The sequence below is a fragment of the Zootoca vivipara genome, chromosome 8, assembly GCF_965207765.1.
Source record: "Zootoca vivipara chromosome 8, rZooViv2.hap1.1, whole genome shotgun sequence".
NCBI classification, from domain to species: domain Eukaryota; kingdom Metazoa; phylum Chordata; class Lepidosauria; order Squamata; family Lacertidae; genus Zootoca; species Zootoca vivipara.
This window is the reverse complement of record NC_142591.1, coordinates 50,747,648-50,773,471: the sequence shown is the minus strand read 5'-3', so window position 1 is coordinate 50,773,471 and position 25,824 is coordinate 50,747,648. Positions and strand designations below refer to the sequence as shown.

The following is a 25,824-nucleotide window of genomic DNA, read 5'->3' as shown; positions in this document are numbered from 1 at the left end:
GGGACAGGTTTACGACTGTCTGTTTCAAAGCTTTCTCCGGCAGCAGCCAGCAGCTTGCTGAATAAACATTTTGCTGCCTCTCGCTCTCCACACATACCTCTCAATTGCTCCGATGTTTTCAGCACTGATCAAAGCCGCATTCGGAACACACTGCCTGCTCCTGGATCCATAACTGGCTGGTCCAGAGACCACCAACCATCTCCTCTGGGCTTGACGACCCTTGTACTTCTGGGCCCGGAACCCTTTTGATGGGATTTCACCATTGGGAGGTCCAGCCGGCAGCTCCCTCTTCGTCTCAGTCCCGGTGATTCCCATGGAACACGACTCAGGGTCTCAGCAACCTGAGCACGCAATCAGCAGAGATGCCCACGCAGTTTCAGCAGAGATGATAAGGCAGCAGCAGAGAGGCATTTTAAAGTGGTTTATTTACAGCTATATTACAGCATGAAGAGAGAGCGAACGATGCTTTCTCTCTTCCATCAGATCAAACAGTTCAGAACAGAACTCAGAACAGAACCAGTACAGAACTGAAAGTAAGAGTCCATAAAAGGATATACCTAGACATGTGACATATATCAGCAGCAGCATGCCTAAGTCTTAAGGTGGAACTGAATCTCCTGACACCCTGCACACCCGTATCAAGAGCCCAAGAAGGAAACCTCACCCCATAACCAATCATTGTGGAAAGTGAAGGGGAATATGAAGTGGAACAGTTGCTGGACTAGAGGGGAAGGAGACTGCAATATTTAGTATCTTGGAAAGTTTATGGGAAAGAAGAAAATTCTTCGAAAGGTTATGGGAATGAGGAAAATTCTTGGGAGGATTCCAAAAATGTGCATGACCCTAGGTTACAGGTAGAATTCCACCACAGGTACCTCAGGAAGCCCAAACCAAGAAGGGTAGAGGGAAGAGGAGGAAGCAGTCGAAGAACATGGCAAAAGTGAGGATGAGGGGGGGCATAGTTGGGAACTCTCAAGAGGAGGAAGAGAGTGAGGATGACTGGTGGTAAAACATAGACAGGGAGCCTGAGGAGGAGGGGGAGCAGGAGGAGGACGACGATTATAGGGGAGGGGTGGTGTTGTGAACACACCAGCCCAAAGCAAAGACGTATTGCCTGAAATAGAATGCAGGCAGATGCAGAGAGAGCTTGGATGCTCTCTAGGCTTGGATACTTCTTAGATAGTTGAAACAGGGGGGTTGTCAACCCCTCCTCTTTTGAGAGCTGGCAGGAATGCAGCTTATCTGCTTCGGCAGAGCGGGCTGGAGAGCAGCCCGCTCTCGCAAGAAGCACAGTCATGCCCAGCACAAAGGAGAGTGAGCGGTTCCACATAGGATGAGGAGGCAACTAAGATCATTATTCCCAAAACTAGGTGAATAGGGAAAGTCCTAGAAAGAAAACAAGCCCCAAAACGTAAGGGTTGGAAGTTCAGGATATTCTGTAGAAACTGGAAGGACTCTTCAGAAGGGTCAACTTGACTGTGAAGAACAGGTTCTCCAATAGAGAGGTCAGAGACTAATTGCTGCTTGCAATAAATCTACCAGTTAATTAAGTCTTGTGTGCTGTTATCAAGCTGGATGCTGGCCCACGCCTGACAAAGGCACCCGAGCACAGCAGGGGCGTAGGAAGGGGGGGTCTGCAGCGGGTATCATCTCTGAGGGGGTGACAAAAAGGCACACAGCGGGGGCTCACCTTGCACCGCACACTGTTGATTGGCCTGCTGCACCGTGTGATGGATTGCCCCGCAGCCACACACGGTGGACCACTCCCATCACCCTATTGGAGGCGTTGGTCTTCACCACCACCGGCCGCTGGAGGTCGGCATGGGCTAGATACTCCTCTGAGGTGAGTACTGCCTTGAGTTGCTTGAATGTCTGCAGAGCCACCGCTGTTCACAGGAAGGGTTTTATTTTACCCTCAAGCAGTCCGTAAGAGGGGCCGTGAGCCTGGAGTAGCTGGACACGAACTTGTGATAGTTGTTCGCGAACCCCAAAAACCTTTGCAAGTCCTTCTTGGTTTTGGGCTCCTTCCACGACACTACCACCTGCACCTTGGCCAGATCCATGTGCATTCCACTCACCGTTATACGGTACCCGAAGAACTCTACTTCTGAGACGTGGAACTGGAATTTCTCCAACTTCGTGTAAAGACAATGCTCTCTCAGCCTTCGTAGCGCCTCCGTCATGTGATGTACATTCTGCTCTGGGTTCTCAGAATAGATCAGAAGATAAGAAATGACATGCGTGTCCACCAGATTCCCCAACACTTGGTCGATGAATGCTTGGAACGTCACCGTTCTTGACTGCAACCCAAAAGGCATGACCAAGTAATTGAAACTGCCATAACTGCAGAACGTTGTCTTCCACTCATCTCTCTCCCTCATACGTACAGTGATACCTCGCAAGACGAAATTAATTCGTTCTTCAAATTGTTTCATGTCGCGATAATTTTGTCTTGCGAAGCCCGGTTTCCCATAGGAATGCATTGAAATTTAATTCATGTGTTCCTATGGAGGGGGAAAAGCGCAAAAAAGGGTACCGACTTACCAACCACAGCTGGAAGTTTTTCATATTTTAAGGGGAGGGGGAAGCAGGAGGAGGGCCAGGGAGAGACTCCCTTCCTCCTTTCCCAGCAGCCGTTCGTGTGCCGACCCAGTCGGTTGCTCCGGAAGCCCCACGACTTCTGCTTGGCGCCTCCACACAGCCATGCTCCCTCCTTCCTTCCCCAGCAGCCGTTTGCGCCCAACCAGACATCTGCTCCGGAGGTTTTAAGGCTCTGGGGAGGGGGAAGCAAGAGGGCCCTCCCTTCTTCCCCAGCAGCTGGACCCTCGCGCCCAACCAGACAGCTCTCCCGTTCGTGTGCTTAAGGTGAGAGTGAGGGGGGATCCGGCTGCTGTTCAGCTGCCGGCGGCCATTTTGGTGGATTAAAGTCACCTCTTCGCAGCGCCCTGCTTCATCTTGCGAAGTTTTCTATGGCATGGCCATAGAAAACTTCGTCTTGCGAGTCTGCAAAAAAATTGCAAAACGTTTTCGTCTTGCGATTTTTTCGTGCTGTGAGGCATTTGTCTAGTGAGGTACTTGGGTTACAAATGCTTCAAGTTACAAATGCTTCAGGTTACAAATTCCGCTAACCCAGAAATAGCACCTCAGGTTAAGAACTTTGCTTCAGGATGAGAACAGAAATCATGCTCTGGCGGCGTGGCGGCAGCAGGAGGCCCCATTAGCTAAAGTGGTGCTTCAGGTTAAGAACAGTTTCAGGTTAAGAATGGACCTCTGGAACTAATTAAGTTCTTAACCAGAGGTACCAGTGTATCAAATTGTACGCCCCCCCTTAAGTCCAGCTTTGTGAAAATCTTTGCAGACCACAACCTCTCTAGCAAATCCCCAATGCACAGTAAGGGGTAGTGATTGGGCACCATGATGAGGATAATCTGGTGAAAGTCCACACAGAGACACAGTTCGGGTGTGTCTTTTCCTTTACAAACAGCATGGGAGAGCCCTCTGGCGCCTTGGATGGCCGGCTAAAACCCCATGCCAGGTTCTTCTTGAGAAACTCCTTGAGGGCGGTCAGCTCGTTCTCAGACATCAAACAGGCATCGACTTCTGGGCATCTGAGTCCTCAATAGGAAGTCTATTTTATAGTGATAAGGTTGATGCGGAGGCAAAGTGTCTGCCTCCTTCTCAAAGAACACGTCCCAGTAGGCCTTGTATTGGGATGGCAACTGCCCTTCCTCTCCTGTCAGGGGTCCCAAAACTTCCACCCACCTTGCGGTGGCTGCTACTGGGGCTTCAGTACCAAAGCAGTAGGTATTTTCATTGTTTTTATTTTCTGGGAAATCTGTTGCTCGCTGGGAAGGCAATTTGAGGCAGCCTGCTGCAGGAGTGCATTCGAGTCCAGAGATCACAGTTTGACAGCCGGGTCAGCTCAGCAACAAATGGAACCTGTTGGGGACTCGCTTTTGAACTCTATAGGAACCTTCGATGTCCTGGTCATCCCCAAGATGCAACACTAGGATTCAATATTGTAAACAGAATATTGTATGTTATTAAGGTTTATATATTGCAAGGTGATCCTATTGCATACATATCTTGTACTTTACTGGAAAGGGGAGAAGCTACCAGGAAAGGGAGGTAACACACTTGTCACAATACCTACCTTTACTCCTTAGTCAATAACTGGTTTTCTGTGACACAGTATGTTATTGTGCAATATGACTGCCATTGTAGATGTGGAAGATTTTTAAAAAAAAGTTAGAGCAAACTAATCATGTCAAACAAATTAAACAAGGCAAGGCTATCAAATTATTTCTCCCCTGTTTATCAAACCCCTTAATGCAGGAAAGTACTACTACACTTTCACAACAATAGCTCTCCCCTTAAAAATAGAGTAAAACAGACCACCATATGTGTATGTGATTATTGCTCTGAATTAAAGAGAATTAAAGAGACAGGTCCAATGGGAATTTAATAATAATAATAATAATAATAATAATAACAATAATAAATTTTTATTTATACCCCTCCCTCCCAATTCAAAACCGGGCTCAGGGCGGCTGACACAGTAAAATTACAATAAGACATAAAAGGAAAAAAACACAATTAAATAAAATACAGGTTAAGATACAATTTAAGATTTAAAATTTAAAAAATGCAGCCTCATTTTAAAATAGCCCATAGAGACAGATTCAATGGGAAAGCTTTTCCTGATGCAGCACTAGGATTCAATATTGCAAACATAACATGTTATTAAGGTTTCCATATTGCATGATATCTTGCATACACATCTTGACCCCGTAAATTTAGATTTAATTACAAATGGCAGGTAGCAGGCACCATAAGCCTTGCCTCTTTTTCACAATGCTTCGTTTCCTCATACAGAGGGCACATACATAAAGGGACATGTCTCCATAGGTGTGGAAATTAGCCTACAAAAATATGGACCAGACAAGACTTCTGCTGCTCCCAGAGAGAGGTGACTGAATTAAAAGAAATTTAGGCTTACCAGGAACGTAAGTAAAAGTTTTTGTTCCCTGAATCATAGAGTGTAGAGTTGGAAGGGATCCCAAAGGTTATCTAGTCATCCCTTCAATGCAGGAATCTCAACAAACAGACTCATCCAGTTTGAAAAGAGAGAGAGAGAGAGAGAGAGAGAGAGAGAGAGAGAGAGAGAGAGAGAGAGAGAGAGAGAGAGAGAGAGAGGGAGATGCTGGCTGGCTGTCTTTCAGTGTGCTTTAGGGCTGGGCAATATCAGGTTTAGAACATCACAATATACTTACCAGCTAAATACCACAATATCTCAATACCTCACATGATATATCTGCAGCTGCAGAGCGCCTTGCCGGGCTCTTGGAGAAGCGACCCTTTCTCACTTTCCTTAATACTCCAGCAGTGCGGTTGGATGAGACCTTTATAAAAAGTATAAAATCAATCTATAATGAGCAGACGGCCAATATAATTGTAAACAACATATCAGAAAAATGTATGATGTATAAAGGGATGAGGCAAGGTTGCTCAATGTCCCCGCTGTTATTTATATTATTATTAGCAGTAGTGACTCAAAATATAATAATAAAATCAATGGAATAGCAGTGGGCCAGCAAAATTACAAATTAAAAGCCTTTGCAGATGACATAGTATTAACTTTAGAACAACCAAGAATGAGCATACTGGAGGTGATAGAAGAGATACGAAGAATTGTAATATTGGCTGGCTGCAAACAAAATAAAGGGAAAATCAAGATGCTGCTAAAAAAAAATCATCAAACTAAAAAAGACATCGAATCAGAATGTGGGTGGAAAATAGGAAGAAAAAAATATATCTGGGGATTTGGTGAACAATAAAAAACATAATATCTATCAAGACAACTTGGAAAGAAAGAAAGATTTGGAAATATGGGAGAGAATGAAGCTATCACTTTTTTGGCCATCAAAATGAATGTCCTTCCAAAAATGCTATTTCTATTTCAAAATGTCCAAATTATAAATAATATTTGATGTTTAAAAGAGTGGCAGAAAAAAGTATGAATGTTCATATGGCAGGAAAAGAAGCCCAGAGTAAAATATAAAATTATGATTGATGGAAAAGACAGAGGAGGTTTGCCATGCCAGACCTTCAACCTTGAGGCATCATTCCTGTAATGGATAAAACATGCTCTCTGTTCCTGTTTTTAAAACTGCAAAAAACAAAACAAAACAAACAAAAACTTCAGCAGTGGAATGAAAACAGCTTGCTTTACAACAGATAAATGATGGAGTCAAATACCGTATTTGTCATTTGGTAAATCTCCATGATGGACGTTGGAAAAACAATATGGGAACTTGGCAAGTTACAATGGGGAAAACTAGGAAAATATTAAATAGCATGAGATTTTTATGTAATCATGAATGCTTCTGGGATGGCAGATCAAACCGATGTACTGCATTTTCTGTTTTCCAGGTAAACAGTGGGGAAAATAGCATCACAACTGAAGAAAACTTCACTTCATATATTTATTTCATTGGCATAAACTTGGTGCTTCAGATCAGGAAACAATGAGCTGGTTTACTCAAATGCTGCAAAACCTGATTAGTTTTCCTTACTTAGAAGAATACCTGAGCTCAGTGGTTCACCCTTGGTGGTTTCGTAAGCTGCTGGTTTTGCTTTGTTCAATAATGATAGATATATATTTGGCTGGCTGTGCTTGCTCATTTTGGCTATATGTTTACAAGAAGATGAATAAGGACCAAGAAACTGATTTTGATAGCAAACTTTGGGAAAAGCCAAGGAGATTTTTCTCTCTTATTATAGATACATATGGAAGGATATGGCATGGTGAGTAAATGTTTCTTTCATAGTAATAATTCTTTCTTATGAGTCACTATAATTTCAAAGGACTGAGGATCAGAATTTCAGGCTTGAAGCACTGGAACAATACCGGTAGTTGCCACAGTGAATCAGGACTGGACCTCTGAACCCACCTCAGAGTCACAACAGCTACAAGTTTGGGTTGGCTGTATAAGGATCAAAACAAAGGCATGGTTATTTATTTATGAAATAAGAACAACAAAACATTTTATGAAACTAAGGCATTTCTGTGAACCGCCCTGAGACCTCCAGGTATAGGGTGGTAAGTAAATTCAATAAATTAATAAGACAGAAGAAACGGTCAACTGGTGGCTGCATAAACACCATACATTTAACAAAATGGCAGAAGGAAATCTCTCAATTTATTTGGCAGGGGTGCAGGCCAAGGATTAAATATACCCTAATTATTGATATCAAGAAAAGGAGGGGATTTGGCCGTCCTGATCTAAAATTATATTATGAAGCCCCATGCCTCTCTTGGATAAAAGACTAGTTTCAACTTAAAAATGCAGATGTACTGAATCTCGAGGGGCATGATCTATGTTTTGGTTGGCATGCCCATCTAAATTATGATAAGTCAAAAATACATAAAAGTTTTACTAACCACATAATAAGAAATTTGTTGTTCAAAGTATGGGTAAAACATAAAGCCCTGTTGGAACCACCCCCCCCCAAAAAAAACCCCTAATGGATCTCTCGCTTAGATACCAAGGTAGTAAAAGATAAAAAGAAAATAAAAATATGAAAGGAAATTGGTTGACCTATAATTCGTTATTAATACAAGAAGACAATCAAATAAAACTAAAGCGATATGAAGAAATAAAAGACCAATTATCAGGATGACTAGAATACCACCAACTCTTTGAGACATTTAAACAAGATAAATAAAATGGATTTAACAATGAGCCCTCAAAATTAGAAAAAGAACTGCTAAATAACAACACCACAATTATTTCCAGAAGGTACCGACTCCTCCTTGACTGGGAAGTCAAGGAGGAGGAGGTGAAGGTGGTAATGATTAAATGGGTGCAAGACATTGGACGCAGCATTATGATGAGTGAATGGGAAAACCTCTGGAAAACTATCGTGAACTTTACAGCATTTTTCACAATTAAAGAAAATATGATGAAGATGCAGTTCAGGTGGTACCTTACACCATCAAAACTCTCCAAGATGTACAAAAACATCTCAGACAAATGTTGGCGGTGTGGAGAAACAAAAGGAGTTATGTACCATATGTGGTGGACCTGCTGAAAAATTAAAGAGTTTTTGAATCACATCTATGATGAGATGAAAAAGATCTTTAAACCATCATTTGCAAAGAAGCCAAAGGCATTTCTACTTGGAATCTTAGGCAGTGATATCCCGAAAAGTATAAGAGAAATCTTCTTATACGCAACAGCCACTGCCCAGTTACTAATTGCATCGAACTGGAAAGGGGGGAAAGTAACAAATGTAAGGGAATGGCAGAATAAGTTATTAGACTATGCAGAACTGGCTCAACTGACAGATAGATTAAGGGGAAATACAAAACAATCAGTCACACAAAAATGGGTTATGTTCAAGAAAATGTAACAGTGACATAATATCTATGAAAGCGTTTGAATGACCCTTGTGTAAATTATATACTATTAACCAAGGAAATACGGTATGATATATTATAAGAAAATACTAGAAATTATAGTAAGAGTAAGGTAAGAAGTATAAGTATGTTCAATGTCGTAAATGTAACTCACATCAGGAAATGACAGGAAGTCTGTTTTTATATGATTTAGTTTATTGGAATTTAGTTCATTGGATTTAATATTCTGATATATTTTTGTTTAGTTTAAAATTATAAGAAAAGAGCATGTACATATACAAGTGTAAATTAATATCTAATGGTTTAAGTATTTAAGGCTGTACATGTACCAAAGACTATGTATGGATGTAAATTAACGAATAAAATTAATAAAACCAAAAACAATCAATCAATCAATCAATAAGACAGATTACAGAAGAAAGGGTCAACTGGTGGCTGCATAAACACCATACATTTAAACCACATTTTAAGTACGCTTCTTCTCCAAAAGAAACCTGGAGAATGGTCTAATACAGGATGGTCTAATACAGAAGCCTTGCCCGAATCATAAGACTCTTTATAAGTTCTCAATGCTTCCCACAGGTCTCATGTTACTGTAAGTGTTGAAAATTAAATCAGAAATACACTACTAAAACCAGGTTTGGGCCATAAGGATGAGACCCTGTAGCTACTTAGGAAATGGTCAAGGGCATGTCTTTCTAAGAAACAGCTTTCTCACTTGGTATACAGTGATACAGAGAATCAGGGCAGTCTCAAGCAGGTCGGGTGCCCTGGCGCCCAACGCGCGGAGATCGCTCCGACGCCCCCACCCTTGTGGGCAGGTGCCGCGCCACACAGCACCCCGCCTGCCAGCCCGGCGCCCTGGCACCCCACGTCACCGGGACTCCCCCTAGAGCCGGGCCTTCAGAGAATGGTCTGAAGATGCCTGAAGATGCCTGAAGTTGAAGCTCTTAGGGATGGGGAAGAAATATACTCCAAGCCCTGGATAGCTCTCATACAAAGCAACACTCTGCACAGAAGGGTGGTGATACTACTCTTTAAATAAAAAAAAAGTACCAGTACCAGAAAAACTTAGTATAACAACATATTAAACCATCTCAAGGGTTCAACCCCATAGAAAAGCTTAAAGTAGACAAAAACAGCAAAACACAGTTTTAGCTCACTCAAAGACTGGGCAAAAATGTTTTCCCCTGTGCTCAAAAGGAAGCAAGGAAGGAACATTCCGGAAAGGAGAAATCCCTTCATTCATTAAGGGACCACAACAGAGAAAGTCTTGATCCGTGTGAATGACAACCTAGCATCCAGAATGCTAGAGCATATAACAGAGCTTTTAACCTGATCTTAAATTTCATTTTTTTTCTGAACCACACTGATTTCCTCCAATAATGGTTGTGATATTTCTTTGTTGCATTTTGTATTATTTTCAGGTTATGAAGTTGCTGGCATGGAAAATCTCCCTAAAGGACCAGGGATTGTTATCTATCATCATGGAGTTGCTCCTCTCGGCTATGTCTTATTTGCTGTTAGATATTTCTTAGAGACGGGGAGACTGTGCTTTTCATTAATTCATCGTATGGGGAGTTGGATGCCAGGTAAATTATTTAAATTTAAATCATGCTTTTTTACATAAAACATGTAAAATATGACATAAAACAATGCTATAAGCTATGAAACAATGCTATAAAATATAAAACTATTTATCAGGTGAAAAACTAATAAACAAAATAGCAACAGGTGAAATTGTATAGTTAGTGATGAAGGTGTAAGAATAAGAATAATTTATTATTTATACCCCACCCATCTGGCTGGGTTTCCCTGGCCACTCTGGGCACCTTCCAAAAATAGATTAAAAATACTTTCTCACCAAGTATTTACAAGTAAAACAGAATGAATGCAGGATGAATAATTATTTCCAATTCACATCAGCAGAAATGGTCTCCATGAAGAAATGCCATGCTTTTCTGTCTACATTCTTCCTCAGAGATCTAAAAGCTGAGGGAATCCGGATAAAGTGTCATCTGATTCCTATGCTATAACTACTAGCTCTCATGTAACAATTGCTGCTCACTTTAATGCCAGAATAGGACAAGGCGTTGAAGGTCTAAGTTGAATATTTCCTCAAGTACAAAGTGTTTTGTAAAGTTCAGTCATTAGTAAAGATGGAATATTTCTTACTGGAAAGAACAATGCAAAGTATGGGATTCTGCTTAGGAGCATCTTCACTAGCAAACCACCTGTGCAAAATCCTCTGTATTCAAACACCACTGGGTGGCAGCTGGGACGGGGTGGGAGCTACAGCTAAGGAAAAGGGCAGAAGCCCAAGTGAAGCCCCAAAGACATGTCCGTGGCAAGTCCAACCTATCACCAAAACTGCACACAGATCCCAGAAAACATGGCCCCACCCAAACACATGGCCAATCAAACACTCCCACACACAGCTTTTATGCCCCCATGTGACACTGCAATCGAACACATGTGGCACCCTTGCTGTAGTGTTCATGGCCTTCCACTGCCACTCCCCCCACATCATCTTCCTCTGCATTCACAAAGCAGCCACACTAGGAAACTATGACATCATAGAATGGTTATTTAAAGAAGGCAGGAAGGCAGGAAGGAAGGAAGGGAGGAAGGACAGAGCCCATAGAGACCCAGTAGCACAGAGTGCCGTTTCGAGTTTTTCCACTAGGTCAATTAATGCAGCATATAATCCCCACCCATATATCTGTGGACCAATCTCTGTGGGTGGAGGCAGTTTTCCATCAGCATAGCCTCCTCTGTGCCATGTGTGTATCTCTCTCCCTCTCCCTCTCCCTCTCCCTCCCTCTCCCCCCCCCTCTCTCTCTGTGTGTATGTGTCTACTGTATCCAAAAGCTCTGCAGCCAAATGGGATTGAAGGTTTGGGTGGTGCAGCAAGGCACTGTGAGCAGGGGCGTAGGAAGGGTGTGTGTGGAGGGTGCAGTCCGACCCAGGTGCCACTCTGGGAGAGGTGACAAGATGACCCCTGCCCCCCCCAGCTGTAGAGCGGCCGAGGGCGCGCACAGTCAATACGGAATACATATGTGCGGCAGCCCGTACGGAGTGTGCATATGCGGCATCCCAGTCGCTGCACATGTGCAGCCCAAACGGACTACGCCACCCCGGGTGCCTGAGAGGGTTCCTCCACCACTGATTGTGAGCTGTATTTTTATCATAATGCAAACTTGAATGCCATTCTGTTGTACCTTGTTTTCCCTATGTTAAGATACCATCTTATATTAATTTTACTTGGGGTTTATTATTATTATTATTATTATTATTATTATTATTATTATTATTGTCACAGTGGCTGGAGCGGACTACTTCAGAGTAACGACTCTACCAAGCTCTGCATTTTATTCTTTTATTGGTGCTGCGTATTTACAGTGCTGAAGTCATTGCTATTTACACTGAGCGATGTGATCAGTCGGGTTCAGAACCTCCGAATGGCTTTTGGCGCGTCTTTCTCCAACACAAAAGCTTTGGCAGACCCATCCTCTTTCCTCTCCTCTTTCTGCGTAATTCCGGAGTTGGGGGGATGGGTCTCCCCCCCTTATTTGCCCCTTCCTGTCCCACCTGGGACCCTGGCTCCGCTACCTTGCCTGAGCCTCGGACACGACTTCCTGCTTCCCCACTGGAATCGGAACTCTCTCTGCTTTCCCCTGTGCTCGGGGATGGGCTTGAACTCAGGAGGGGAGGGACTTCGCGATATCCTCTGTCCCTCACAATTATTATTATTATCATTATCATCATTATCATTATTATTACCATAAGTACCTCCTTACCACAGCCAGCGTTGCTGCTGCTGGGTTGCGCTGGGTTGGGGCTAGTGGCTCGCGGCAAGCCTCCTCCTCCTCCTCCCGTGTTGCTACTGCTGGATACTGCAGGCGGCGTCCTGGGTCAGTGCTCAGCAGCGCCGCACGGAGTGCCAGATCGAGGAGGTGGCCTGCCGGGTCGGTGTCTAGCAGCGCCACGCAGAGCGCCGGATCAAGGAGGTGGTCTGCCGGTTCGGCGCCCAGCAGCACTGCGCGGAGCACCGGATTGAGGACGCGGTCTGCAGTGTCGGTGCCCAGCAGCGCCATGCGGAGCACCCTGAGCCTCCGGGAACCAGCAACAGCAACGCTCCCAGAGGCTTGGAGCGCTCCACGGGGCTCTGCTGGGCACTGACCAGGCAGGCCACCTCCTTGATCCGGCACGGCACTGCTGGGCGCTGACTCTGCAGGCCGCCTCCTCGATTTGGCGCTGGGCGCCGACCCTGCAGGCCACCTCCTTGATCCGGTGTTCTGCGTGGCACTGTTGGGCGCCAACCTGGCAGGCCACCTCCTCAAGCCGGCGCGGCACTGCTGGCCGCCGACTCTGCAAGCCGTCTCCTCGATCCGGAACTCCATGCTGTGCTGCTAGGCGCCGACCCTGCAGGCTGCCTCCTCCTCCTGCCGCGGCCGATGTGCTGGGTCCCGTGGCTGGCTGGGGCGCTCAGCGGTCTCGCTCCGCACGGCACGGAGGTATGGCTTATTTTTGGGGTATGGCTTATATTTCACAAATGCTTAAAAATCCTGCTACGGCTTATTTTATGACATCTTAAAATAGGGGAAACATGGTACTAAATACTTGACTTGAGGAACACGTCTAAAAAGGTGGCCACCTCATTACTCAACCCCACTAAATGTGCTTTCAAAAAAAGAGAGAGAAAGCCTACTGTCAGAACATCTGAGCAAAAGAGGAATTAGCATAAAGTTCCCCTCCATGAAATCCTAGTTGAAATGGATTGGCAGAGAACTATGCAATACCTTTGCACTAAAGACACTTGTATTGTATCTACGCTATTTCCTAAATAAGTTTCACATAAAATGCATTCTTCTATTTGGGACTTATTTTTTCAGGACTGCAGATGTTTTTTTATGTGATCGGGTTGAAATTTTACAAGCAAGCTGAAATTGTGCAAATTATGAAGAAAGGCCATTTACTGGGCATTTCACCTGGTGGAGCTAGAGAAGGACTGTATAGTCATGATTACTGCATAATGTGGGGTAAACGCACAGGTTTTGCTCGGGCAGCTTTGGAGGCGAAAGTGGTGAGTGATCTTTGTGCAATTTGCATTGCCTTCAAAAATATCCTAGATAAGACATAATGCGTTGACATCCTTGATCCAGCATCCGAAATAGCTGAGGATGGCAAATATCCTGTGTGGGGGTTAAATGATATCTGGAGTTCCAAGTATTTCCCACCCCTGCTTTAAAATCACCCTTCTGAAATTGGTGACATTTAAAAAGAAAACCTGCATTTTCCTTTTTTCCTTCTTTTTATATTTTTATTTTAAAAAATTGTTATACTTTTTAAAATACTCATTTTACATCCTTAAGATATCAATGAATTCCCTTCTTCTCCTTCCATGGTTCATTTTACATATCATAAATCCCTGCATATTTTACAAAAATGATACCATTCAGTATTCCATTATTGCATCCATTAAAACGTATTTAGACTGAATTTATCTTAATGAGTTTTCAGCTTTAGACAATTATTTCGCATATATTCAATAAACGTTTTCCAATCTTTTAGGATTATAATCCTCTCATCATCTATTTCAAAACCTTTCTCGTAATATGTCTGGAGCACTGAGTCTTTGATATTTCTGGAATAAAAAAGAACCCAACCATCTCCTTGAAATGTTTTCTTCTTAGAATACGGGGATTTAATCCTGAAAGCATGATCAATAGCTTGATGTACCTCCTGCTTTTGAGTCTCCAGCTTATTTGCAAGTGCCTCAGTTATTTTATCCTTATTGGTTCACCAGATTGCTGAGCAATGAATCTAAATCTTAAAAGCATCTCTTTTTGCCTTAATTCAATTAAAGCCAAATTGTCTGCCAATAGTTCCTGAGATGCTATAGCCTCCTGCATCTTTTGCTGTTCCCTCCTTATTTGTACAGATTTCTCCAAATTGCCTGTTTGCTTCTTTTGCTGTTCCCTCATTTGTTTCTTTTCCTCTTTATTCTTTTGAACAGCCGCTTGGAGAGTTTGTAAAGTTTTCTCCAAATTGCCTGTTTGCTTGTGTCAGGGCATTGTTGCGGCTACTCTCGAGTAAAGACGCTCCAGTCCGCTCTGTCTTTCAGAGATTTATTGTGCATATAATTTACAGTGCAGAGATATCAGAAAAGATGACTGCCTAGTCCGATTCAGAACCCGGCAATGGCTGCTTCCGGCTCTTCGGCCAGCATAAAAGTCTGGGCACCCCAAAGCCCAGTGTGTGGGCGCACACCTCAATTCAGGTGCCAGAAAGGGCTGCGTTCCTTCTCCTGTCCTCTGGCTGGAGCGTTGCAGAGGCTCTGGCACCTCGTGGCGCTGCCCTTCCCTCTCTGGCCAGCTGGGTCGGTGCCTTGGCTCTGACATGTCTGAGAGCCCTCCCTCCACCCCGCTCCATTCATCATTCCCTCCTCCTGACCCGCTGCTAGTGCTGTCACTGGGCGAAGTGGTGGTCAGGATGACTGGGGGAGGGTCCTTGTAAGGAGTCCCCCTGACAGCTCTCAAGTGCTTTATTTCTGTAGATAATTTCCCTACCAGTTTAGTGTGGCTTTGGAGGTCTTCCCGCATTTCCACCATTGCCTCCACAAGGTCCATATTTGGCTCACCCTCCAGAAGGGGGACCTTCCTTGCTTGGCTAGGTGTCTGTATCGGATTTTTCTCTTGTGAGGCCATTCTTATTTTAATTGTGCCAAGAAAAAAAGGGCTGACAATAATATTTGTATTACAAGCAGTACCTTGTTATTTTTGTTATGTCTATAAGCAGCTCATAAGTGTTTCTGCAGCCAGTTTCATTTACAGCTGTACAGTCCTCTGAGTTACCAATAACATAAATTAAATGCCAGAACCACAACTAGGAGGGGAAGGGCAGAAAAAAGGGGTTTCTATTCCAAGCATCAAGGAGAACAAAATAATAGTAATAATAATAAAAAGCAGATCTAGTTTTTATAATTCATAGGTGACATGCTTGGCAGGGGAACAGAAAGCCTGTCAGAAGGGAGAAGCAAGAGGGAAAAACAATCTCAATTAAATTGCACAAGAAGCCATTAATTGAGAAAGAGAAGGGGGGAGGGGGAGGGGAAATCTAACTTACTAAATTAATAGCAATAAAATTTCCAACATGCCCAACAGCAAAAAGGGAGGGGGTGGGAAATGTTTCAGAATAAAGAAAGTTTTCAAAGGTCTTATCCCCCTCCTTTTATTTCCAATGACAGACTTTCTTTGTTTCCTTTTGGGGGGTGCTTGTTCCCTACAGCTCCCCCCAAACTCCAAAAGGCAGCGGCTGGTTTGCTGAACCTGGCTTTCTTTCTCCCTCAGGGCAAACCAGGAAATCCTTTTTTTTCCCCACCCCCTTCAATTCCTGAAAATCTGGAGGACAACAATTTTAAAGCCAATTACATTATCATTTATTATTGTATTTTTCCCCAAATTTTTTATTCATTTTATAATAAAACACAGTAAAACAACACACCAAAGACAATACAACTACCACCCCCCCAAAAAAAAAACCACAGCAAACAAACAAGATTCCAAAAAAGAAAACAGAAAAACAGAAAAATTCTAAAGCCAATAAATCATATTTTCCTAAACATTACTATCTGGACTTCCTCGGTCCCACCCTACTGAACTTCATTTTAAATCAATCTTTAGCAATTTTCATCAATCATAACTTAAAATATAGCATTAACAATTATCTTTTTTTATTCTAAACTATCATCTTTGACCCTACAGCCAGTAGCGTAGAAAGATGTGGGGGGCGCAGCTCCCGGGCGGCGCGATCCCAGGGGCGCCATCGTGTCTGCCCACCCCGCCCCCAGAACGTGCGCCATGTCCGTGGGGGCAGCGTGCCTGCTCTCTGCCCCCAGAGAGCTTCATGCTCCGCCACTGCCTACACCCTATATCCACCTCCTCTGATATCCAGAATCCCAAAATTTCCATATTTTAAAAATCAAATTTAATTATTCCCATTTTCTAGCATTCCCCCTTCAAATCAGTTCCCACTAAAATTTAACATCTTTAAACACTGTTATTTCTCTCTCCATCCTGTTCATTTTCAATCCAAATTTATCCTTTAAAGATAGCAAATTTTAATTTCAACCCACTCCCAATCTAGAATATTTTCCAACCCCCAAACCAACTTTTCTCCCCTGCTGCCCCCCAAACAGCTCCAGTTCCCTTTTCATCCAGCCTCTACCAGTAGCAATTTCAATTTCAAAATCCACACTCCATCTCCGATATATTCCTTGCTCTCCCTTCTGGGTGAAAACAGAATCCATTGCTGCTTTTCGACCGATTTTTGTTTCCTCCTGATCTTCTCCATCTTCATAAATTATTGCTTCATCAACAACACTTAAGTCCTCAATTTTCTTCATCTCCTCTTTAATCATTGCTCCATTCTGTATTTCTTTTTCTGAGTCCTCAAAGCAGTCTTAAAATTTTTGATTCTCTTCTTTAAATGCTTTCACCATCTCTCTAGTTTCCTGCATCAAGCTGATAAGTGTCTCATAAAAGTCTGGTGTTACGTTATTTTTTTGAAATCTCTCCGTATTGAAAGTCACACAGCGGGTTTAAAAGAAAGGGAATGTTAAAAACTTGCATTTCCCAACTTGTAAAAACAAAAGCTGATTGTCAATTTCAATCGCCACAATGGCTTCAGAGCCTCCAGCTGAGAAATGAAATTTAACAATCTCCCCCTATTGTGATGTCATAATAGCCTCTCACCAATCTGAATAGGGTGCCTCTTTCAATCTAATTTACATAGGTTTGCAGGGATTTAAATGCAGTTAACCCTTTCCCCCTTACCCTGCCTCTGGGGAAAAGTTTAAAGTTCGATCTTAGGAGGTTAATTATTTCTAAATAGTTTTTCTGGCTTCGGTACACGCAATTGCCTTCCAATTAATTCAGTGGGTAGAGATCGACTTCCATTTTTTACCTTTCCCGTGGCCAGATTCCTAAAGTTTAATCCAATAACCAAAGAGTACTCACAGTACAGTCCTTTTTTGGCAATTCCAATTAGAAGAATCCCAGATGTGAAGAAGTCTCCATAGTCCATAACAAAAATAAGGGCAGGATGATTGGGACAAAATAATTATCCAGTCCTCACCTTTCTTTTCATGTTTGTTTCATCTTTTATTTTTTTAGCCCATCATCCCTATTTTTACACAAAACAGTTGTGAAGCATACAGGACCATTGGAAAGACAAGTAAGTTAAATACCGGTACCTTGGTTGATATCAGGCAATATATATTTTAATAATATAGAATGAGATTTTTAAAAGAATATCTATTTACTACTCACTAATAGAATTTATTCCATATACACTTGTCTGGAAAAACCGTGCTGCCTGCCTCAGTACTGAGTGAACATGCCTTTGCTTGGTTTTCTATTAGATTTAACAGAAAGCTATAATCAAAAAATGTGGGAGCAACCCTAACATTGAAGGGGAATTGAACAGGAAACAAACCATATTCTGCAGTCTATTGTACAAAACTGATGAATCTGATTGCAAAGAGCTGAGAAGAGCTGACTGAATATCTTGTACTGTATCTCTTTTCCCAAGCCCACATATATACTTCCTCTTTGGGGTGTATTTATTGGAATTGCTAAACACTGAGAATGTCAACTAATTTCAAATTTGATATGGTGTCACTTTCCTTCAGAATCTTCTTCCATTTCATACACAGGGCTGACAAAATGGCTGTATGATAAAACTCGATGTATATTCCTTCCCGTTTACGGAGGGTTTCCAGTGAAATTGAGGACATTTATTGGAGAACCCATCCCATATGATCCAAATATAACAGCTGTGGAGCTGGCTGAAAGAGTAAGTCAACTGTAAACTTGGAAGTTTAAAAGCAGAATATTTCTTTTCCTCTTCGTTTTTCTCTCTCTTTCAGCTCTAAATTGTATTGTACATATTGATTTCTTCATTTTATATGACCAGATATAGGGTTCATTATATATACTTTTGTGCATTATTCCCATCACTCAATTTTCCCTCTCCTTACCTTCTTGATACAAATCAAAGGGGACAAACTATGCGGCACAAAGAGAGATCCGCTCATGCAATGGAACTTCTTCTTCCCACTATGTTAGGGTTGACTATACAAAAGACATTCTGGATGTTTATATCAATAATCAAATAATATATCTTATTCTAATTCCTACTGATGAAAATGTTGGTCAATTGCATGAAAAGTTGTTGAGCTGAGCTTCTGTGGGGCCATTGGTCAACTGCCCTCTTGCGCTTTCTCCAAACTGTCCACATGTGTGAAACAGAGCCCACGCCACAAGGACAGAAGCCGAGCGGCCCCGCCCACACACAGAGGAAGACTTGGGAAGCTGACTCCCAAAGGGAGGGGGCTAAGTGGAGGAGCATGTAGGGTCCTGGTGGCTATTGGGAACGGGGTTGGAACATGGTTTAGTATGCTTGGTCCTCCCCCAACAACTTTCTGGTTGTTTTCTTGCTGCTTTTGATTGCCTGTTTAAAGGGGCAGATAAATAATTTCTTTCTGCAAGGGATTATGCCTTTGTTGTCGTGAGGTTCCATCCTTTTATTTTACATTGTAACAACCATGCAAGGTAACTACAGTGGAACCTCGGTTTATGAACACCTCGGTTTACGAATTTTCGGTTTACGAACGCCACGGACCCATCTGGAACGGATTAATCCACTTTCCATTACTTTCAATGGGAAAGTTTGCTTCAGTTTATGAACGCTTCAGTTTATGAACAGACTTCCGGAACCAGTTGTGTTCATAAACCCTCGTGCAACACATCTCAGTAGGCCTATACAAAGTCATTTGTGTATCCCAGAAAGAAGTTGCATGTTGTGCTTCTATGGCTGGAATAAATGGGTTGCCTCTGGTTCTGATCCCCTTAGCTTTTTCCTCACAAATATTAATAACTGTGCATAACTATTTTGCAATCTATTCCTATAACACAATGTATTCCTCTGGTTTTCTTTCAACAGGCAAAGACTGCACTTGAAAATCTTCGGGATAAACACCAAAAAAGGCCCGGAAATATATTAAGAGCTCTTTCAGAACGATTTGATAAGCATTACAAAGCTGCCTAGTCCATATAAAACAGTTGCAGTGTTTCTGACAAGATGTCTGTAATAGGAACATTAATCATTATGTTATTAAAGCTAAATTGATATATACAGAATGGTGCTGGATTGTTTATTAATGATCTGGAAGGGACTCTAGCTCAGTAACTCAGCACCTGCTGTGTGTGCAGAAGGTCCTAGGTTTTCGAAGACGTACACGTGCTTTGCTGCCCTATCCTGCAATACACCCAGAATTCCTCTTTTGGGGGAACTTGCCACTAGTAGAGGCAGAATCAAAGAGTATAACGGGAAGGCGAATGTTTAACTGAAACATGAAATAATATTACATGTGAAAGAGTAATGTCTATAAATCACCTGTATTAAAACAGTGGAGCTTCTTTTATGTTTATAAAAGGGTGCTCCAAGATTTGAGCCCTATTATACAATTCATTTTAAACTTATAGAAAGAAAAGTAGAGAAAACAAAAATATAGCCAGAATTGGTGGAAAAAGTGACTTATCTAATGAAAACAGCCAACTCAGCTATGAATCTGGGTTTGACGCCCGCCCCGTAGTAGCAGCGCCCACCCTGCGGAACACCCTCTCTTCAGATGTCAAATAGATAAACAACTACACAACATTCTGAAGACATCTGAAGGCAACCCTGAATCAGGAAGTTTTATTTATTTTTTTATTCATTCATTTTATAATATTTTTATTGATTTTCTGAGCATTTACAAAGAAAAAAGACAAAGAACAAGAAGAAAAATACAAAAAAGAACAATTGAAAAAAAAATTAAAAGAAAAAGAAAATACACCCAAACTCACTTTTTGGGGAACCATATTCTTCTACCTTAACAATATAATACCCCTTAACCAGATTTTGCTCCCCTGTAATTCCTTTACTCTGTTGACTTCCTCCATCCCCCCCCTTCCACGTTTCTATTTATAACTAATATGGCACTTTCTGCTTCATTCCTCCAGTCTTCATTCTAATTCACTTATTACATTACTATTCCAAATCTATTTTTACATACAAACATAAAATAATTAAAGAATCTCCTTAGAATCTGGAATCTATAATAACTATTTAACATACAGTCATTTCTCTCCTTTAATTTACTTCTCGCCTCTTCAGGCTCTTATACTTCAGCCTCCCTTGTTCCTTTGACCTTGTAGTTTTTCTCCAAATAAATCTTAAACTTCTTCCAATCTTCTTCCACTGTCTCCTCTCACCGGTCTCAGTTCAGACTGTTCCATAAATTCTATCAGCTTCATCTGCCAGTCGTCAATTGTAGGTAGATCTTCAGTTTTCCAGTTCTTTGCCAAGACTATCCTAGCTGCTGCTGTAGCATACAGAAAAAAAGTAATATCTTTCTTTGGTAACTCTTGTCTTGTTATTCCAAGTAAAAAAGCTTCTGGTTTTTTAACAAAGGTGTTTTTAAACACTTTTTAAAACTCATTATAAATCTTGTCCCAGAAGCCCTTTACTCGGGGACAAGTCCACCACATATGATAGAAAGTCCCTTCCGATTCTTTACGTTTCTGTGTTTAAATTCCTGTTGAAGTAGTCTTTCAATGTCTCTTGAGCTTTATGTACTATTCCTTCAAATCAGGAATTTTTAAATGATGATATGTTGCTGTCCGCCCCCCCCCCCGAGTTCAGCCCCGCCCATCCCAGGCGGCGCCAGGGAGCCGGTCCGGGGCGGGCTGGCCAGCCCGCCCGGAAGGGGCCGGACCAGCTAGCCGTTTGAATGCTTGGCGGGCGCCGCTGGACTACAGCCGCACAGAGGTGGTGGGCACCCTCAGCAACGCCGTCTTCCTGGCCGCGCTCTCCTTCACCATCCTTGTGGAGGCCGCGCAGTGCCTGGCCTGCCCCCAGGCCATCCGCGACACTGAACTCATCCTTATCGTTGGCGCGCTCGGCCTTGCCGTCAACCTGGTGGGGCTCCTTGTCTTCCAAGACAAGTAGTAGTACTTTCCTGCATTAAGGGGTTTGATAAGCAGCAGAGAAATAATTTGATAGCCTTGCCTTATGTGGGAATACCACATGGAAACAAAAGACAAAGGACAGAGATTCAACCAGCAAATCTCTGGGAGGGAAAGTGCCTCTCTCTTTCCCTTCGCCAGATCTTTTTATTACAATATCAAAAGGTTACAAAAATTCAAATCATCCAATAGAATTCATCCTAAGTTCTAAAACCCCTCCCAGGTTTCCTCCCACCTTGAATCTGATACTGTTGGGAAGATCTGGAACTAACACCAAGATGCTAAAAAAGCTTCCTGGACTTCAAAGAGACTACTACTAAAGACAGGAAAGAGGGGCCCAGGAATTCTTGCATAGATTAACAGTGTCTTGTCAGAAAACAGGTTTGTCAGCTTTTCAAAGACCAGCAGAAAGAAGAAGATTAACAGATGCCCTTTCACCCAGATCTGCTTGAGCCAAATGTTTTCAGCCAAATGGCTAACTCAATTTACACTAACTTGCAATGTGCTTGTTTACCACTTGTAGCAAGGCCTGTAGATCTGTGTATCAGATACGTGTCAGCAACCTGGTTTGGACTGAGAACACCCTACTCACTGAATTCTTTAATCCAGGAATATCCTGCTCAATCAGTCTTTATCCCAGGGTCTTCCATGTATCCTTTTTATCACTGTACAGATCCCTACAGCCTTAATTTTTTTTTTTTTAAAAAAAACTTCCACAAGACCTGGAGACTTGCAGCGTGGACTGAGCAGGTGCCTCTCGGTTTCCTCCTTCATTGATTCCTCTCCTCCTTTCCTCTCTTCACCACTTTCTTTCTCCTCCTTTGCCCTTTTCTAATGTTTTCTCTCTTTCTCTCTTTTTTCTTAATTTCTGCATCTTTTCTTCTTTGGGGGCAGATTTTTTGCATCAGTTTTCATCAGTGTAACTCGTATCCCACCCACCCCCTTTCCTTAACTTGAACATTTCTCCACCTAAATATATTTATCCGGCCCTATATGCTTTCTTCCCTCTTGTTTTTCAGTGCCACCTCATCACACACCCCATTCTTATATTGGTACATTCTTATATTGGTACATTACATTTATACCACACCTTTTCTCTGGAGAGTGGAACGCACTTATCCTCGTCTCACTGACTACACAGAGAGAGACATGCATTTTGATTCTGGGAAGATATCGGTATGTTTTTCACTTTAAAAAGTGGACCACACACACACACACACACACACACAATCTTCATAGCTCCATTCCCAGTTCAGCTGTTGACTTGTTGACTGCTACTTTAGTCACAGGTAGAACTTCCTTGAGGTATAAATTCTGCTTGACCCTTTTACAGGGAGGGCGTCCCAAAAAAATATTGTTAGGCAGCTGGGAGTGGGTAGCAGCAAGCATTATAAATATCAAGAACTAATTCATCTTCCAACTTTCAAAGGGGAAAATTAAATCACTTAAGAATGCCAAAGCCTTCAAAGAATTGGACTTGCTTGCATGACTGCAGGGTTTCCTTTGCAGTTAGCAAAACAGCACAGATAAATTAGCTTGGATTGGTTTTCACTTGATTTAAAAATGGCATTTACCATTTTGCCACCAGTGGGGCAAAAAAGGATTCCAGCTAACCACAGTAAGATCATGAGGAACTGGTGTGTTTTTTAAAAATTGTTTACTTCTTAAATCCATAATTAGAAAGCAGGTCATTAATGCCTAGTGATCATCATAGTACCTTTCTATTCTACACAGTGATTTCAATTCTCAGTGGAGATGGCGAACAAAAGAACACTATGCATTATATTTCTCTAATGCAACTTAGCCTTATTCGTTTTGTTCTTCCTTTTTTTTTCTTTTGAAAGCATGATTGCTGCTAAGAATGATTCTACCAAGAAACTGTGGTTGTTAGCAGAGCAAACCTAAATGAAGGAATTTATTTCATGGGCTTTGATGCACGTAAGGTGCCAGGCAAAACCATTACTCTTCTCCAAGGCCTTTGGTTAGTTAAAACAATCTATGGCCTTTTAAGGAGGGTGGGGGAGAAGGAAAGGGGGAGAGAGATGTTTTTGTTATTATGGTATGCATTTTTGTGATTTTGTGATCTTCAGAGGAAGGGTGGTATAGGAAGAAGAGGAGGAGGAGGAGAGTTTGGATTTGATATCCCGCTTTAACACTACCCAAAGGAGTCTCAAAGCGCGGGGGGAGGGGGCGCCAGAAGGTGATTTTGCCTAGGGCGCAAAAAACCCTAGCACCGGCCCAACAACCAATCATTGTGGAAAGTGAAGAGGAATATGAAGTGGCACAGTTGCTGGACTCTGGCTAGAGGGGAAGGAGACTGCAATATTTAGTATCTTGGAAAGTTTATGGGAATGAATAAAAATCTTCGAAAGGTTATGGGAATGAGGAAAATTCTTGGGAGGATTCCAAAAATGTCCATGACCCTAGGTTACAGGTAGAATTCCACTGCAGGTACCTCAGCAAGCCTAATCCAAGAAGGGTTGAGGGAGGAGGAGGAGGAAGCAGTGGAAGAAGATGGCAAAAGTGAGGCTGAAGTAGGGAACTCTCAAGAGGAGGAAGATGAGAGTGAGGATGACTGGTGGGAAAACATAGACAGGGAGCCTCAGGAGGAGGGGGGAGCAGGAGAAGCAGGACGATTATAGGAGAGGGGGTGGTGTTGTGAGCACACCAGCCCAAAGCAAAGACGTACTGCCTGAAATAGAATGCAGGCAGACGCAGAGAGAGTAAAGAGGCTTGCATACTTCTCAGACAGTTGAACAAGGGGGGTTGTCAACCCCTCCTCTTTCGAGAGCTGGCAGGAATGCAGCTTATCTGCTTCGACAGAGTGGGCTGGAGAGCAGCCAGCTCTCGCAAGAAGCACAATCATGCCCAGCACAGAGGAGAGTGAGCAGTTCCTCACAGGAATAGGAGGCAACTAAGACCATTATTCCCAAAACTAGGTGAATAGGGAAAGTCCTAGAAAGAAAACAAGCCCCAAAACGTAAAGGTTGGAAGTTCAGGATATTCTGCAGAAACTGGAAGGGCTCTTCAGAAGGGTCAACTTGACTGTGATGAACAGATACTCCAATAGAGAGGTTGGGGACTAATTGCTGCTTGCAATAAATCCACCAGTTAATTAAGTCTTGTGTGCTGTCTTCAAGTTGGATGCTGGCCCACGCCTGACAAAGGCACGCGGGCACAGCAGGGGTGTAGGAAGGGGGGTGGGGCGGTCTGCTGCAGCGGGTGTCATCTCTGAGGGGGTGACAAAAAGGCACAAAATGGGGGTCTCACCTCGCCGCCGCACACTGTTGATTGGCCTGCTGCCACACGTGATGGATTGCCCCGCAGCAACACAGGGTGGATTACCCCCCCCCCCATGCACCTTGTCCCGTCCATGCAGCTAACTACACCACTGGAGCCATTCCAATCTTCTTGAAGCAGCACCACTCCCATCGCCCTATTGGAGGCGTTGGTCTCCACCACCACTGGCCGCTGGCGGTCGGCATGGGCTAGATACTCCTCTGAGGTGAGTACGGCCTTGAGTTGCTCAAATGCCTGCTGAGCCTCTGCTGTTCACAGTAAGGGTTTTATTTTACCATCAAGCAGTCCTTAAGAGGCACTGTGAGCCTGGAGTAGCCAGACACGAAATTGTGATAGTAGTTCGCGAACCCCAAAAACCTTTGCAAGTCCTTCTTGGTTTTGGGCTCCTTCCATGACACTACCACCTGCATTTTGGCCAGATCCATGTGCATTCCACTCGGCGTTATATGGTACCCCAAGAACTCTACATCTGAGACGTGGAACTGGCATTTCTCCAACTTTGTGTAAAAGCAATGCTCTCGCAGCCTTCGTAGCACCTCCGTCATGTGACGTACATGCTGCTCTGGGTTCTCAGAATAGATTGGAAGGTAAGAAATTAAATGCGTTTCCACCAGATTCCCCAACACATGGTTGGTGAATGTGGAACGTCGCTGTCCCTGACTGCAGCGCAAAAGGCATGACCAAGTAATCGAAACTGCAGAATGTTGCCTTCCACTCCCTCATACGTATCAAATTGTATGCCCCCGTTAAGTCCAGACTTGTGAAAATCTTTGCAGACCTCAACCTCTCTAGCAAATGCGCAAAGCACGATAAGGGGTAGCAATTGGGCACCATGATGCTGATAATCTGGTGAAAATCAACACAGGGACGCAGTTCAGGCATGTCCTTTTCCTTTACAAACAGCATGGGAGAGCCCTCCGGCGCCTTGGATGGCCGGGTAAAACCCTGTGCCAGGTTCTTCTAAAAAAACTCATGGAGGACGGTGAGCTACTTCTCAGACATCGAATAGGCATCGGCTTCTGGGCATCT

General features: G+C 43.0%; 2 protein-coding genes across 3 annotated transcripts in view; both read left to right on the top strand.

Moving 5' to 3' along the window:
• LOC132592581 (uncharacterized) overlaps positions 1 to 25,824 on the top strand; it is an 83,443-nt gene that overhangs the window by 34,275 nt on the left and 23,344 nt on the right. The window lies entirely within an intron of this gene.
• On the top strand, positions 4,854 to 19,626 carry LOC118090033 (DGAT1/2-independent enzyme synthesizing storage lipids). 2 transcript variants are annotated; one of them, XM_035125324.3, is made up of 7 exons: positions 4,854 to 5,006; positions 6,433 to 6,807; positions 9,850 to 10,014; positions 13,318 to 13,508; positions 17,599 to 17,659; positions 18,141 to 18,280; positions 19,430 to 19,626. In XM_035125324.3, the coding sequence occupies exons 2-7, from the start codon at positions 6,528 to 6,530 to the stop codon at positions 19,532 to 19,534; spliced, it is 942 nt and encodes a 313-aa protein (XP_034981215.3). In that variant the 5' UTR covers positions 4,854 to 5,006; positions 6,433 to 6,527; the 3' UTR covers positions 19,535 to 19,626. The 2 variants fall into 2 exon arrangements, with proteins under 2 accessions (XP_034981215.3, XP_088531632.1); XM_088675506.1 differs by lacking the exon at positions 6,433 to 6,807 and having other exon boundaries at positions 4,926 to 5,006.

Coding starts and splice junctions, on each gene's coding strand:
- LOC118090033 (XM_035125324.3), top strand. CDS start 6,528: ATGAGCTGGTTTACTCAAATGCTGCAAAACCTGATTAGTTTTCCTTAC. Junction 6,808..9,849: donor ATATGGAAGGATATGGCATG/GTGAGTAAATGT, acceptor TATTATTTTCAG/GTTATGAAGTTGCTGGCATG. Junction 10,015..13,317: donor TATGGGGAGTTGGATGCCAG/GTAAATTATTTA, acceptor TTATTTTTTCAG/GACTGCAGATGTTTTTTTAT.